At 46.2% G+C, this 17,309-nt stretch overlaps 1 protein-coding gene across 1 annotated transcript in view; it reads right to left on the minus strand.

Annotated features, from left to right (window-relative positions):
• Positions 1-17,309, minus strand: part of LOC135556398 (xenotropic and polytropic retrovirus receptor 1 homolog) — a 105,279-nt gene that overhangs the window by 10,018 nt on the left and 77,952 nt on the right. Inside the window, exons 4-10 of the mRNA XM_064989583.1 lie at positions 13,948-14,165; positions 10,231-10,380; positions 6,965-7,048; positions 6,049-6,130; positions 5,675-5,862; positions 5,223-5,402; positions 2,130-2,298 (exon numbers count right to left, since the gene is read on the minus strand). Coding sequence (XP_064845655.1) covers positions 2,130-2,298; positions 5,223-5,402; positions 5,675-5,862; positions 6,049-6,130; positions 6,965-7,048; positions 10,231-10,380; positions 13,948-14,165 — 1,071 coding nt within the window. The remainder of the gene's footprint in view (positions 1-2,129; positions 2,299-5,222; positions 5,403-5,674; positions 5,863-6,048; positions 6,131-6,964; positions 7,049-10,230; positions 10,381-13,947; positions 14,166-17,309) is intronic.

The following is a 17,309-nucleotide window of genomic DNA, read 5'->3' on the forward strand; positions in this document are numbered from 1 at the left end:
AATGCCTTGTATTTTTTCAGAATTTTGGAAAGTCTTCCGCCACCCCATTTTCATACAGGCATCACTAGTTTGGGAACCGCTGCCCTAGACACTGGTCTAGACGAGAGGGGAAAAAACTGTCGGGGGTGTTCTCTTCTGCACTGTTCAACCAATCCAGTAAATGTGGAGGAGGAGTTAAGATGGAGTGTCGCCTGAAAACTGGAACATCCAGTTGTTGGGGACTCGGCAGAGGCTAGCTGGACCCAAACGTTTCCAATCAATTACCTGGCTGCTGATTTGTCAGGCTGCAGACTACTGAGGAGAACCATTAATGACTCATTTCACAGACAGACAGAACAGACAGACCCCTCTGAACATGGACAACAGTGTCTTTTGACCGGAGTCAGATTGAGCTAAACCATTTAGACTCCGTACATATCTCCCAAACAAAACTGTTAAAAATGGGTTCAAACAGAGCTGATGAACCAGCATAATATACAGGTAACATACACTGCTCAAAAAATAAAGGGAACACTTAAACAACACAATGTAACTCCAAGTCAATCACACTTCTGTGAAATCAAACTGTCCACTTAGGAAGCAACACTGATTGACAATAAATTTCACATGCTGTTGTGCAAATGGAATAGACAACAGGTGGAAATTATAGGCAATTAGCAAGACACCCCCAATAAAGGAGCGGTTCTGCAGGTGTTGACCACAGACCACTTCTCAGTTCCTATGCTTCCTGGCTGACGTTTTGGTCACTTTTGAATGCTGACGGTGCTTTCACTCTAGTGGTAGCATGAGACGGAGTCTACAACCCACACAAGTGGCTCAGGTAGTGCAGCCCATCCAGGATGGCACCACAATGCGAGCTGTGGCAAGAAGGTTTGCTGTGTCTGTCAGTGTAATATCCAGAGCATGGAGGCGCTACCAAGAGACAGGCCAGTATATCAGGAGATGTGGAGGAGGCCGTAGGAGGGCAACAACCCAGCAGCAGGACCGCTACCTCCGCCTTTGTGCAAGGAGGAGCAGGAGGAGCACTGCCAGAGCCCTGCAAAATGACCCAAAATGTGCATGTGTCTGCTCAAATGGCCAGAAACAGACTCCATGAGGGTGGTATGAGGGCCCGACGTCCACAGGTGGGGGTTGTGCTTACAGCCCAACACTGTGCAGGACGTTTGGCATTTGCCAGAGAACCCCAAGATTGTGAAATTCGCCACTGGCGCCCTGTGCACTTCACAGATGAAAGAAGGTTCACACTGAGCACATGTGACAGACATGACAGAGTTCGGAGACGCTGTGGAGAACGTTCTGCTGCCTGCAACATCCTCCAGCATGACCGGTTTGGCGGTGGGTCAGTCATGGTGTGGGGTGGCATTTCTTTGGGGGGCCGCACAGCCCTCCATGTGCTCGCCAGAGGTAGCCTGACTGCCATTAGGTACCGGGATGAGATCCTCAGACCCCTTGTGAGACCATATGCTGGTGCGGTTGGCCCTGGGTTCCTCCTAATGCAAGACAATGCTAGACCTCATGTGGCTGGAGTGTGTCAGCAGTTCCTGCAAGAGGAAGGCATTGATGCTATGGACTGGCACGCCCGTTCCCAGACCTGAATCTAATTGAGCACATTTGGGGCATCATGTCTCGCTCCATCCACCAACGCCACGTTGCACCACAGACTGTCCAGGAGTTGGTGGATGCTTTAGTCCAGGTCTGGGAGGAGATCCCTCAGGAGACCATCCGCCACCTCATCAGGAGCATGCCCAGGCGTTGTAGGGAGGTCATACAGGCACGTGGAGGCCACACACACTACTGAGCCTCATTTTGACTTGTTTTAAGGACATTACATCAAAGTTGGATCAGCCTGTAGTTTGGTTTTCCACTTTAATTTCGAGTGTGACTCCAAATCCAGACCTCCATGGGTTGATAAATTTGATTTCCATTGATACTTTTTGTGTGATTTTGTTGTCAGCACATTCAACTATGTAAAGAAAAAAGTATTTAATAAGAATATTTCATTCAATCAGATCTGGGATGTGTTATTTTAGTGCTCCCTTTATTTTTTACATTCAGCTACTACCTCACTCCAGTCCTGTACTTAGACCATAACTAGTACCTAGCTAAAGGGAGCCAGTGCTTTAACTCACCGTTGAACATGGGCAGGAGGCCTTTGCGGTCGGTCCATTTGAGCTCAAAGCTGTAGAAGCAGATGAGATACTCCAGGTCCATCAGTACAATCACCAGAGAGTTGAGCTGGTCGGCCAGCCAGAAGTCTGCAAACTCCACGCGGTGGAACGGCGCCGTGAACACACGGAACTGGGAGACAGACAGATGTATTAGTCCTATACAAGACACAGGATTAAATACATATGCTAACACTGAAAGGGGGGGAGGGGTTGCACTGCTTATTGAAATAGTCTGAGGTTAGGAAAACATTGACAGCTCTTCTGTCTAAAGTATACCTCTGCATACTAATACTCCTAGAACTCCCCTGCTCGTCTCACATGAAGGCAAAACAGACAGTACAAATTAACAAAAGAGAAGGGACACAAACGCAGAGACCTCGGCTCCAACCATGTACACAAGACTTCAACATGGAGGAAGTTCATTGTCATGCAGCTAATGAGGCTGTCATGTACAGGCTATTAGAGCAGTGGAAGGGAAGAGGGCAGAGCAAAATGAGCTGGAACGTGTTGAGGGCATGAGCCCTGAAGCAACCAGCAGTCCTTGCATCTCCCTACAGTAAATGAACTGGTGGATACGTATGGAAAAGCCTAACGAGGCTCTAGTTGGAGTGTGTCAATCTCATTCAACAGGGCTGTCGCCACACCAGCAATAGTATCGCTGACACACACAGTATCCAACCTGACACACCACACATGCCCTAAACATGTCTGAGATCAGCACCGGGTCAGCTGAAGAGCAGTGCCTCTGCAGCGGTTTGATTTAATATAGTCTAATAAGATTGGGTTAACTAGTGTTTCAGGTATGGTTTTTGTTGGGACCGGATTATGTTATCTGGGGTCTGTGAATGAGACTGTGGCTGAATTGGAATGATCCTCTCACCCTCTTGCCTCCAGGTCAAGCCTGACATTTCACCAGCCCATCTCTCTGAATGCTCTGCAGCCTCACTATGCAGCCTCACCCAGTCCCCATATTGTCTCGGCCGCAGTATTGATTCAACCTGTTATATACCAAAGCATTCAGGAAGTATTAAGACCACCTCCCTTTTTCCACATTTTGTTACGTTATTCTATAATGGATTCAATACAAACAATCCTCATAAATCTACATACAATACAAAGTGAAAACAGGTTTATAGAATTTTTTGCAAACGTATTAAATAGCTTATTTCTATAAGTATTCAGACCCTTTGTTAGGAGACTCGAAATTGAGTTCAGGTGCATCCTGTTTCCATTTATCATCCTTGAGATGTTTCTACAACTTGATTGGAGTCCACCTGTGGTAATTTCAATTGATTGGATATGATTTGTAAAAGGCAACTGTCTATATAAGATCCCACAGTCTGCAGCATTCAAGGTCCCAAAGAACACAGGGGCCATCATTCTTAAATGGAAGATGTTTGGAACCACCAAGACTCTTCCTAGAGGAGACCGCTCGGCCCAACTGAACAATCGGGGCAGAAGGGCCTTGGTCAGGGAGGAGACCCAAAACCCGATAGTCACTCTGACAGAGCTCCAGAGTTTATCTGTGGAGATGGGAGAACCTTCCAGAAGGACAACCATCGCTGCAGCACTCCGACAAATAGGCCTTTAGAGTGGCCAGACGGAAGCCACTTCTCAGTAAAAAGGCACATGATAGCCTGCTTGGAGTTTGCCAAAAGGCACCTAAAGGACTCTCAGACCATGAGAAAGATGATTCTCTGGATTGAACTCTTTGGCTTGAATGACAAGCGTCACGTCTGGAGGAAGCCTGGCACCATCCCTACGGTGAAGCATGGTGGTGGCAGCAGCATGCTGTGGGGATGTTTTTCAGAGGCCGGGCCCTCCAGACAAGTCAGGATCGGGGCAAAGATGAACGGAGCAAAGTACAGAAAGATCCTTGAGGAAAACCTGCTCCAGAGTGCCATGACCTCAGCCTGGTGTGAAGGTTCACCATCCAACAGGACAACAACCCTAAGCACACAGTCATGACAACGCAGGAGTGGCTTTGGGACCTATCTCTGAATGTCCTTGAGTGGCCCGGCCAGAGCCCGGTCTTGAACCCGATCGAAAATCATTGGAGAGACCTGAAAATAGCTGTACAGCGATGCTCCCCAGCCAACCTGACAGCTTGAGAGGATCAGCAGAGAAGAATGGAAGAAACTCCCCAAATACAGGTGTACAAAGCTTGTAGCGTCATACCCAAGCAGACTCGAGGCTGTAGTCGCTGCCAAAGGTGCTTCAACAAAGTACTGAGTAAAGTGTCTGAATGTTTATGTAAATGTAATATTTCAGTGTATTATTTTTTATACATTTGTAAAAATGTCTATAAACCTGTTTTTGCTTTGTCATTATGGGTATTGTGTGTAGATTGATGAGGCAAAACAAAATGATTTAATCCATTTTATAACGAGGCTGTAACGTAACAAAATGTGGAAAAAGTCAAGGTGTCGCAATACTTTCCGAATACACTGTATGTGTGCTAATGAAGGATTTCTACCTGTCAATCTATGTCCTTATTGATCTCCACAACATCCCAATCGTACAAAGACATCCAGAGGATAAAAATTATTTTAAATGTATTCATTGCGTAAACGAACACACCAGGCAATCTGTCTCGCTTTGTTCCTTGATTTTGGTTAGCGCCTGAGTTCAGTGTGGGCGTGTGCATCTCTAGAATGGTGCACAGGCCCAAGAGGGGCACAATCAGAGCTGGAGAGGGCTGGGGTTGCTTGGGAGAAGGGGAAGGTTGGAGGAGCAGCATACTGATGGATCCATCCCTGTAATGATTGCACAGTCACAGTCGCCACATCCCCAGGGACACGCCTGTATCCTATTATCCCCCTCTCCACAGGCCTCTGTCTCACACACACACTGAATCCTCCTAACCCCCATCACCAAAGCCAGTAAACATCAGACAAAGAAAAGATAAGCCGAATACATGGAACACAATATAGAATGTGAGATAGGTATCAAATACAGTGTTGTACACACACAAACACCAGTTGAGTCAGGTTTCATTGTACTGATATAATATCATCATTATATTGCAGTAGTTCCAGTGGAGAAGGAGCTCACCAGCAGTTTGAGCAGCCAGAAGCGGGACTTGTAGTAGCCAGTCTTGAAGGGGTTGATGAGGAAGAGGAGCATGAAGCCGTAGAGGATGAGAGGGTTGACCTGCATGGGCAGCATGGTGTACTCAGAGTACAGACAGGACAGGATGCTCAAACACCACAGCACCCCCAGGAAACCAGCAATCTACAGAAGACACAAAGGCATTAAACTATCAAATTGTCAGTAAATTGCCTTTATAAAGCAGTGTACACATTGTTCTTGGAAATATGATCAGAAAAAAAAACCCAGTGTATGTCTTCAGATTAGTATTGATTATTGACCATTTTTTATTTCCATTATTCAGGGCATTCTCGCTCCGGTGGTCACACAAGAGGATGTCTTCTCTCCATTATTTTCACTACTGTCTGACTGACTTCTTGCTCATTATCCTTGTGAATTCCCTGGTTCTCCCTTACCTCAAACAGGTGCTGGTGGGAGAGGTTGCTGCGAGGGTTCAACTCGAAGATGAGCACGTGGTTGACCCCCGCCTGGCGCCAGCCGTAGGTGTTAATGCCCAACAGGAAGAGGAATTCAATCAGCAGGAAGCCACCTCGGTAGATACGCACCAGAGGCCACACGTTCTCATACCGGATGAGTACAGCACCTGAAAAAGAATAATAGCAATTCGATCATGTCAATCTCCTTCAAATATCTGAAGCTACAATACAGTATGCAAAACTAACTTGAGTTCCCCCTAATGCCAAGTCTAAATTGTAAGCCTCATTTCCTCTGTATCTGTTATCTAACCCCCAGTAAAAGGCCTTAATAGCATGGCTGTGGGTGAACGTACCAGTGAGGAGGAAGGAGATAGCGAGGACTATGAAGACCCCACAGTAGAGGCCAACGCGGAAGGTAGTCCAGGCTAGAGCAGGCTGCAGGAAGGAGCAGAGAATGACAGAGATGAGCAATTACCAATTACTACACCTGCGTGACTGCAAGTCTTCTAGGCTCCACTGTAATGTCAGGCACACAGCTGGAGAACCGCACTAGTGCTGGAGAACCGCACTAGGCATTTACTAATTCATTTAACTTGACAGATGGACACACTTATCCAGGGAAGCAGAAACCTTTTTCTGGTTGTGCTGCAGTCAATTCAATGCACGGTATAGAAAGAGTATATTAAAGTGTGTTATCATCAAGTACTTTGGTGTGTGCTAAAAATACAAGTCATATAAAGGTGCCCACGGGGAATCTGGACAAGCCATTTGGAACTAGCACAATTCAGGCTGGGCATGACATTGATAGTAATACAGCTATAAATCTGAGGGATATGTGATGGGGATGCATTTTCTCATCCCCTGTGGAAAAAGTCATTTGTCCGGCCTAGTTTGGAGAGCCTCTTACAGGATCAATACTGTGGGGATAAATAGAGTGTGTGTTTCGCACACACACACACACACACACACACACACACACACACACACACACACACACACACACACACACACACACACACACACACACACACACACACACACACACACACACACACACACACAGCAGGAACGAGATGAAGAGTGGGAAGTGCGTTGAACTGTCATACAACGTTAATGTTGATGAGATGCTGACACGAGCTGGAATTATGGCGGGAAAGATCTAAAAGTGATTGGTTAATGGTCCACTAACTAAAATGCACACTATACTGACTTGCTATCCCCCTTTCCCTTTCCCATTCTAATATATATATGGTGTAGTCACTCTCTCACCTGTGCTGCCCCCAGTGGAGGCACTCTCAGCCTCTTCATGGCTTTCTGACGGTCCCCTCCCTCCAGCTCTGTGGTCACCAAAGCCTGACAAACACACAACAAAGACATGTCAAAGGGAGGTCTACTACACAAATCAAAATCAAATCAAATTTTATTTGTCACGCGCCGAATACAACAGGTGTAGTAGACCTTACAGTGAAATGTAAGGGGGGGGTTCAAATAGTCTGGGTAGTCATTTCATTAGCTGTTCGGGAGTCTTATGGCTTAGGGGTAGAAGCCTCTTGGACCTAGACTTGGCACTCCGGTACCGCTTGCCATGTGGTAGCAGAGAAAACAGTCTATAACTAGGGTGGCTGGAGTTTTTGACCATTTTTAGGGCCTTCCTCTGACACCACCTGGTATAGAGGTCCTGGATGGCAGGAAGCTTGGCCCCGGTGATGAACTGGGCCGTACGCACTATCCTCTGTAGTGCCTTGAGGTCGGAGGCAGAGCAGTTGCCATACCAGGCAGTGATGCAACCCGTCAGGATGCTCTTGATGGTGCAGCTGTAAAATCTTTTGAGGATCTGAGGACACATGCCAAATCTTGTCAGTCTCTTGAGGGGGAATAGGTTTTGTTATGCCCTCTTCACGACTGTCTTGGTATGCTTGGACCATGTTAGAGATGTGTACACCAAGGAACTTTAAGCTCTCAACCTGCTCCACTACAGCCCTGTTGATGAGAATGGGAGCGGGTTCGGTCCTCCTTTTCCTGTAGTCCACAATCATCTCCTTTGTCTTGATCACGTTGAGCGAGAGTTTGTGCACCACACGTTCAGGTCTCTGACCTCCTCCCTATAGGCTGTCTCCTTGATGTCGGTGATCAGGCACTGTTGTGTCATCAGCAAACTTAATGATGGTGTTGGAGTCGTGCTTGGCCGTGCAGTCATGAGTGAACAGGAAGTACAGGAGGGGACTGAGCACGCACCCATGAGGGGCCCGGGGGTTGAGGATAAGCGTGGCAGATGTGTTGTTACCTACCCTTACCACCTGGGGGCAACCCATCAGGAAGTCCAGGATCCAGTTGCAGAGGGAGCTGTTTAGTTCCAGGGTCCTTAGCTTAGTGATGAGCTTTGAGGGCACTATGGTGTTGAACGCTGAGCTGTCGTCAATGAATAGCATTCTCACATAGGTGTTCCTTTTGTCCAGGTGTGAAAGGGCAGTGTGGAGTGCAATAGAGATTGCATCATCTGTGGATCTGTTGGTGCAGTATGCAAATTGGAGTGGGCCTAAGGTTACTGGGATAATGGTGTTTATGTAAGCCATGACCAGCCTTTCAAAGCATTTCATGCCTACAGACGTGAGTGCTACGGGTTGGTAGTCATTTAGGCAGGTTACCTTGGTGTTCTTGGGCACATGGACTATAGTGGTCTGCTTGAAACATGTTGGCATTACAGACTCAGACAGGGAGAGGTTGAAAATATCAGTGAAGACACTTGCCAGTTGGTCAGTGCATGCTCGGAGTACACGTCCTGGTAATCCGTCTGGCCCTGCGGCCTTGTGAATGTTGAGCTGTTTAAAGGTCTTACTCACATCGGCTGTGGAGAGCATGATCACACAGTCGTCCGGAACAGCTGATGCTCTCATGCATGTTTCAGTGTTACTTGCCTCGAAGCAAGCATAGAAGTTATTGAGCTCGTCTGGTAGGCTCGTGTCACTGGGCAGCTCTCAGCTGTGCTTCCCTTTGTAGTCTGTAATAGTTTGCAGGCCCTGCCACATCCGACGAGCGTCGGAGCCGGTGTAGTACGATTCGATCTTAGTCTTGTATTGGCACTTTGCGTGTTTGATGCTTCGTCGGAGGGCATAGCGGGATTTCTTATAAGCTTCCAGGTTAGAGTCCCGCTCCTTGAAAGTGGCAGCTCTCAGTGCGAATGTTGCCTGTAATCGATGGCTTCTGGTTGGGGTATGTATGTACAGTCACTGTGGGGACGACGTCCTCGATGCACTTACTGATAAAGCCAGTGACTGATGTGGTGTACTCCTCAATGCCATCGGAAGAACCCGGAATATATTCCAGTCTGTGCTAACAAAACAGTCCTGTAATTTAGCATCTGCTTCATCTGACCATTTTTATTGGCCCGAGTCACTGGTGCATCCTGCTTAAAGTTTTTGCTTGTAAGCAGGAATCAGGAGGATAGAATTATGGTCAGGTTTGCCAAATGGAGGGCGGGAGAGAGCTTTGTATGCGTCTCTGTGTGTGGAGTAAAGGTGGTTGGTTGCACATTTAACATGCGGATAGAAATGAGGCAAAACTGATTTATGTTTCCCTGCAGTAAAGTCCCCGGCCACTAGGAGCGCTGCCTCTGGATGAACGTTTTCCTGTTTACTTATGGTGTTATACAGCTCGTTGAGTGAGGTTTTAGTGCCAGCATCGGTCTGTGTTGGTATGTAGACAGCTACGAAAAATACAGATGAAAAATCTCTAGGTATATTGTGTGGGCTATAGCTTATCATGAGATTCTCTACCTCAGGTGAGCAAAACCTTGAGACTTCCTTAGATATCGTGCATCAGCTGTTATTTACGTATATAAGCATAGGCCCCTGCCCCGTGTCTTATCAGTGGCTGCTGTTCCATACTGCCGATAGAGTCTATAACCTGCCAGCTGTATGTTCTTAATGTTGTCGCTCAGTCACGACTCAGTGAAACATAAGATATTGTTGTTTTTAATGTCCCGTTGGTAGGATATACGTGCTTTCAGTTCGTCCCATTTATTTTCCAGCGATTGAACGTCAGCTAGCAGGACAGAAGGCAAAGACAGATTAGCCACTTCTTTTCGTGATCCTCACAAGGCACCCTGATCTTTCTCCAGCGAATGATGAGGATCTGGGCTGGTCAGGTGTCTGTAGTATATCCCTCCTGTCCGACTCATTGAAGACCAACTCTTCTTCTAATCTGAGGTGAGTAATGGCAGTTTTGATGTCCAGAAGCTCTTTTCGGTCATGAGAGATGGCAGCAGCAACATTATGTACAAACAAGTTACAAATAACACAAAACAAATAACAAAATAGCATGGTTGGTTTCATTCTAATCATCATGAAACGGTTAGAATGCAACACAACATATTCAATGAGAGTCAAAGACCAGGATCAGACTACGCAAGAATGAGAAATTTGGCCTATCACGATTGTACCTAGCTAAAATAGTTGACAGAGTAAACATGGTTGGAAAATAGTTAACCTCAAGAATGCCTAGACATCCACAGCCATGGGCTTCGGTTCCATACGTACCTCTGTCTCAGAGATGAGCTGAGTGATCTTCTTACAGGTGTAGAAAGGGGCCACCTCCACATGGGCCACACGCCAGTCAGCCCCGCGGGGGGTCTCCAGGATCTTATCATGCTTCTTCAGGATTTTACGGAAACCTGTGAAGTTCAGATTCTGGGAGAAAGACCAATCCTGGGGTTAGGGTTAGGGAATTGATTTGAGCAAGAGCTGCAGAGAAACATCAACAGGAGACAATGTCTGAAAAGTTATTCTGCTGAGATAAAGAGAGAAACCGAGAATGAAATTGACACCAATAAAGAGAGATGGATAGAGAGAGACTGAGCTGTAGAAAGACATGTTATGCTTATAGCAGCATCAAACAGAAAGAGAGAGTGTGGAGACAAGCTGACTGGGTCTCACTTGGTAGCTATGCAGCAGGATGAGGCGGAGCTAGTATCTAGGGGTAGTGTGCAAGGTTTAGGGTTAAGGGTACTAACTTGGTAGTTCTGCAGCAGGATGAGGCTGAGGTAGTATCTATGGCAGGTGTTTTCAACAGGCGGCCCATAAACGGCCCGCAAGTCATTTTTTTGGAGCCCCCCCAAAGGTTTTTTGAGAATTTTAGTTTTTGGTCAAAAATATTTTCCATCAACAGGAATTCAGATATTTATTTATTTAGGGAAATCTGTTCCCAAGTATTCCTACTAATAAAAAAAGAGACATACATTATGTGATCATGTCTCAATGTAATCAAGGTATGAAATTATTGTTATTTTTAAATACATTCTCTTTTTGGGCTTAGTTGTGGTCAACTTGCAGTGTACAAAGTATTATAGTTATTACAATTCCCCGAAGCTCCAACAAAAATCAACCCGCGGCTGAATCTAGTTGTCTCACCCTGATCTAGGGTTAGTGTGTAGGCTTTACGTTTAAGGGTACTTACTTGGTAGTTATGCAGCAGGATGAGGCGGAGGTAGTATCTAGGGGTCATGTGTAGGGTTTAGGGTTAAGGGTTAAGGGTACTAACCTGGTAGTTCTGCAGCAGGATGAGGCGGAGGTAGTATCTAGGGGTCATGTGTAGGGTTTAGGGTTAATGGTACTAACCTGGTAGTTCTGCAGCAGGATGAGGCTGAGGTAGTATCTAGGGGTCATGTGTAGGGTTTAGGGTTAATGGTACTAACCTGGTAGTTCTTAAGCAGGATGAGGCTGAGGTAGCATCTAGGGGTCATGTGTAGGGTTTAGGGTTAATGGTACTAACCTGGTAGTTCTGCAGCAGGATGAGGCTGAGGTAGCATCTAGGGGTCATGTGTAGGGTTTAGGGTACTAACCTGGTAGTTCTGCAGCAGGATGAGGCTGAGGTAGTATCTAGGGGTCATGTGTAGGGTTTAGGGTTAATGGTACTAACCTGGTAGTTCTGCAGCAGGATGAGGCTGAGGTAGTATCTAGGGGTCATGTGTAGGGTTTAGGGTTAATGGTACTAACCTGGTAGTTCTGCAGCAGGATGAGGCTGAGGTAGTATCTAGGGGTCATGTGTAGGGTTTAGGGTACTAACCTGGTAGTTCTGCAGCAGGATGAGGCTGAGGTAGTATCTAGGGGTCATGTGTAGTGTGTAGGGTTAATGGTACTAACCTGGTAGTTCTGCAGCAGGATGAGGCGGAGGTAGCATCTAGGGGTCATGTGTAGGGTTTAGGGTTAATGGTACTAACCTGGTAGTTCTGCAGCAAGATGAGGCGGAGGTAGCATCTAGGGGTCATGTGTAGGGTTTAGGGTTAATGGTACTAACCTGGTAGTTCTGCAGCAGGATGAGGCGGAGGTAGCATCTAGGGGTCATGTGTAGGGTTTAGGGTTAATGGTACTAACCTGGTAGTTCTGCAGCAGGATGAGGCGGAGGTAGCATCTAGGGGTCATGTGTAGGGTTTAGGGTTAATGGTACTAACCTGGTAGTTCTGCAGCAGGATGAGGCGGAGGTAGCATCTAGGGGTAGTGTGTAGGGTTTAGGGTTAATGGTACTAACCTGGTAGTTCTGCAGCAGGATGAGGCGGAGGTAGCATCTAGGGGTTTAGGGTTAATGGTACTAACCTGTAGTTCTGCAGCAGGATGAGGCGGAGGTTTAGGGTTAATGGTTAATGGTACTAACCTGGTAGTTCTGCAGCAGGATGAGGCGGAGGTAGTATCTAGGGGTCATGTGTAGGGTTTAGGGTTAATGGTACTAACCTGGTAGTTCTGCAGCAGGATGAGGCTGAGGTAGTATCTAGGGGTCATGTGTAGGGTTTAGGGTTAATGGTACTAACCTGGTAGTTCTGCAGCAGGATGAGGCTGAGGTAGTATCTAGGGGTCATGTGTAGGGTTTAGGGTTAATGGTACTAACCTGGTAGTTCTGCAGCAGGATGAGGCTGAGGTAGTATCTAGGGGTTTAGGGTTAATGGTACTAACCTGGTGTGTGAGGCTGTTTAGGGTTAATGGTACTAACCTGGTAGTTCTGCAGCAGGATGAGGCGGAGGTAGCATCTAGGGGTCATGTGTAGGGTTTAGGGTTAAGGGTACTAACCTGGTAGTTCTGCAGCAGGATGAGGCTGAGGTAGTATCTAGGGGTCATGTGTAGGGTTTAGGGTTAAGGGTACTAACCTGGTAGTTCTGCAGCAGGATGATGAGGTAGTATCTAGGGGTCATGTGTAGGGTTTAGGGTTAATGGTACTAACCTGGTAGTTCTGCAGCAGGATGAGGCTGAGGTAGCATCTAGGGGTCATGTGTAGGGTTTAGGGTTAAGGGTACTAACCTGGTAGTTCTGCAGCAGGATGAGGCTGAGGTAGCATCTAGGGGTCATGTGTAGGGTTTAGGGTTAATGGTACTAACCTGGTAGTTCTGCAGCAGGATGAGGCGGAGGTAGTATCTAGGGGTCATGTGTAGGGTTTAGGGTTAATGGTACTAACCTGGTAGTTCTGCAGCAGGATGAGGCGGAGGGTGTAGGGTTTAGGGTTAATGGTACTAACCTGGTAGTTCTGCAGCAGGATGAGGCTGAGGTAGTACCTAGGTAGCATCTAGGGGTAGTGTGTAGGGTTTAGGGGTACTAACCTGGTAGTTCTGCAGCAGGATGAGGCTGAGGTAGTATCTAGGGGTAGTGTGTAGGGTTTAGGGTTAATGGTACTAACCTGGTAGTTCTGATGAGGCTGAGGTAGTATCTAGGGGTCATGTGTAGGGTTTAGGGTTAAGGGTACTAACCTGGTAGTTCTGCAGCAGGATGAGGCTGAGGTAGTATCTAGGGGTCATGTGTAGGGTTTAGGGTTAATGGTACTAACCTGGTAGTTCTGCAGCAGGATGAGGCTGAGGTAGCATCTAGGGGTCATGTGTAGGGTTTAGGGTTAATGGTACTAACCTGGTAGTTCTGCAGCAGGATGAGGCGGAGGTAGTATCTAGAGGTAGTGTGTAGGGTTTAGGGTTAATGGTACTAACCTGGTAGTTCTGCAGCAGGATGAGGCGGAGGTAGTATCTAGGGGTAGTGTGTAGGGTTTAGGGTACCAACCTGGTAGTTCTGCAGCAGGATGAGGCTGAGGTAGTACCTAGGGGTAGTGTGTAGGGTTTAGGGTACTAACCTGGTAGTTCTGCAGCAGGATGAGGCTGAGGTAGTACCTAGGGGTAGTGTGTAGGGTTTAGGGTTAATGGTACTAACCTGGTAGTTCTGCAGCAGGATGAGGCGGAGGTAGTATCTAGGGGTCATGTGTAAGGGTTTAGGGTTAATGGTACTGACCTGGTAGTTCTGCAGCAGGATGAGGCTGAGGTAGAACTCGGAGAAGGCCAGCTGCAGGTCCTTGATGTTGCGGTGTTTGCAGCGTTCCTCCTGGGACAGGTGGAACACTGTCTTGCGTTTGCGGAGGCCTGGGGCATTGCTCTCCCGCTGCGCATCCAGAGACGACTGCAGCTCATTCTGCAGGGTGGCGAAACGCCTCTGTGCTTCAGCAAGTTTCTCTGCAGGAGGAAAAATATGGAAAACAACTGAGTGAGCAACAGTGTCATGGCTGCAGTATGCCCAAGATAGAACCCTCAACAGCCCTGCAGGAAGTCCAGTCGAGAGGTAAACACTCCTCTCCATTACGGGGGAAGCGGAAGGGGAGTATTAAGTTCTTTAGACATGTAAATGCAGCCCTCAGCAAGCACATTACAAGGGTCAGAACAATGTTAATTTCCCTCCTGAGAGAGAGGGACAGCAGGGCAGGGAAGAACCTGAGTGGATCTGGAGCATGGCCCACATTCTCCCCACCTTGCCTTGGCCTCACCCAGCCTCACTGCACCCCAGTCCCTTTCCCACTACCACATTCCTGGACTGGACTCCTCAAGCCAAGCTCTGACACATATCCTCCACTGTCCCCTCAGCCTCGGGCTGCACTTTGCAGCCCACCACACATCCTATTCATAGGCAAAGGCTGAAGACATATGCTTTTGGAATAGACCTCCTCAATCCTGAATCACAACTAGACCACCAAGTCAAAGCGATGGTAGTGGCCAAGCACCGTCTCATGTTGCCCACGGTCAGTGAGGACAGGGGTGTTACATTAGGTGCAGTGGGTTCAATGGTTACTTTACCGCTCAGTTGCACACACAGCCTCTGGATTTCACATGAATGCCTGAATAGCTGTTCTTTTGATTGCTAAAAGTAGAGTAATCCCTCACAGAATAACAGGTAGATTATGTCACTGTCTACTCTGTCCAGAGGGCCTCCTATCTGCTCTGCATGGATCAAGTCATGACATAACATGAGGCGTGAAAAAGTCCAGACTCACATACTTTACCTGAGTAGGAAGAAATGAAGCCTGATTAGATGTGTGTACAAACAAAGGTGGTAGATATGTATGCAGGTTGTAGAGTCTAATAGAGGCTTTAATGTCTGAACGTTGCCAGGAAAACCCACAGGTAAAATATTGTCTCTAGAGTCTATATTTGAGGATACATACACATATTTTAGATATAGTGACAGCTCTTAACAGAGACTGTGTTGTGCTTCGGTTTTTCTCCCTGGAATAGAGTTAAGTCGTCATGGAGCAGTGAAATTAGGGGAGTCGATGACCCCTTTCAGAAGAGAGAAGCTGCTTGCCACAGCTCTCTGCGGAGAAGAGGAGTCTCTTATGTAAAACTCACACATTGAACACAACATGAAAATAGGGAGATAACGCTGTCTATCCAGCAAGATTCAGTAATTGCTTGTTTCATCCCAACATCCGGCTAGGAGGATTGAGAGGTTATGATGCTGCAATCTGGAGTCATGTGTGAAGTGAATGGCTGGGTTACATGACTGCTAATAAGACCCAACACTGCTGAAAACAACCTTCCCTAAAGATTTCATTATAGCCTCCATCGAGCCAGACTGCATTCAATTATTATAATGCCTGGTGTCTAGCCTTGACTTACTCAGACGTCTGCTGGATATGCTTAGGGACTGTTCGCAAATTACTATGGGGTAGTGCTGAGCGATTAGCTGAACATTTGGTTCTCTTTCATAAAAACATTTTGGGACCAACATTGGTTCAATTATTTGTAACCTTTATTTTAACAGTCAGTTAGGAACAAATTCTTATTTACAATGACAGCCTACATTTGAATTGCAATTATTATTTTTTGCAGTTTCTCTATAGATAAATCATATGATGCCCGAAATGTGTGATGTAGTAGGGAGTTGTAGTTCACAACAGGCCAATATTCTACATGATGTGCAGTTCATTTTGAACAACTATTTTTACTGACTCGAGAGTCATGATTTGTTTTTCTGAGTAACTCATTCATTTTAGTCGTTAGTTTGACCTGATAGTGAAGGTTGAAATGAGCCCTACAGCAGGAGTAATACACGCGGCATCACTACTTTAGCCAGAAAACATGGTAATTACCTACAATGACCATAATCCATCCACCTACTTGTCCGGTCTGTGTTTTTTTAAATGCCTGCTACAGGAGTACACGCGATCAAGAGGGATAGCGGGGTATCTGTATAAATCAGAAAGTTACATTTAGGACTTTTTAAGAGGTTTTATTGCAACTTGGAATGCAATTTAAGACCAATTTCGAGGTCTGCGAGCACCACACACGTGCTAATGTTCCACTCCAGAAATAAACACAAAAACATTTTAACAAAAAGTTGTATTTTTACAGCAGTCTCTTTCACCAAAGACTATACATGGTTCATAGTGTATTATCAGGCAGGTGCGCTATTTTAGCAATGAGCATTCTCCCGTAGCCTAACTGATGTAGCAAAGTGGCCAGCCTATAGATGGCTGAAATATGGGGTTGCCTATCTAACTGCATTTGTTTAGGCTACCCCAATGGGCTAGTCAATAGCTAACCTTAGATCACAAACTAAGTGTTTTCGCAATAACATTATTTTGACTTTGATACAAATGCCAGCTTAATAGAACGATACTCAATACGATTCCACTGTGAATTTTCTTTCTCAAAGTCAAATACACAGCTCTGTTACTGTAAAAACGTGTGGTCAACTCTCCATCTGGAGAGCCAGGTTACTAGGTGCAGGCTTTTGATCCAGCCCTCTCAAACACACCCGTGATCCAGCCCTCTCAAACACACCCGTCAGCTCCTGTTGAGCCTAGTTGATTGGTAAACATCTGGATTGTTAGAGCAGGCCTGAAACAAAAGTATGCAGTCCACACCCAATAGCTCTCTTAGAGGTAACTATTATATGCTATAGCCTAACATTAGAACTACAACCAAACATTTGATTTAAAAAAACACATTCCCGTATTCAGTGAATCAGGTATATAATGGCTATACTTCAAATCCAAATCATTTTATTGGTCACATACATATATGTAGCAGATGTTATTGCGGGTATAGTGAAATTCATGCAAGGTAGCTAAAACTTGTTTATTTATTTATGATCCTGCTAAAATATTTCAGTGGTCAGGGCAAGTGAGATCTATTGACGAACATGAATAGAGTTGAAGTCGGAAGTTCACATACACCTTAGCCAAATACATTTAAACCCAGTTTTTCACAATTCCTGACATTTAATCCTCGTAAAGATTCCCTGTCTTAGGTCAGTTAGGATCACCACTTTATTTTAAGAATGTGAAATGTCAGAATAATAGTAGAGAAAATGACATATTT

This window comes from Oncorhynchus masou, chromosome 15, assembly GCF_036934945.1.
Source record: "Oncorhynchus masou masou isolate Uvic2021 chromosome 15, UVic_Omas_1.1, whole genome shotgun sequence".
NCBI lineage: Eukaryota > Metazoa > Chordata > Actinopteri > Salmoniformes > Salmonidae > Oncorhynchus > Oncorhynchus masou.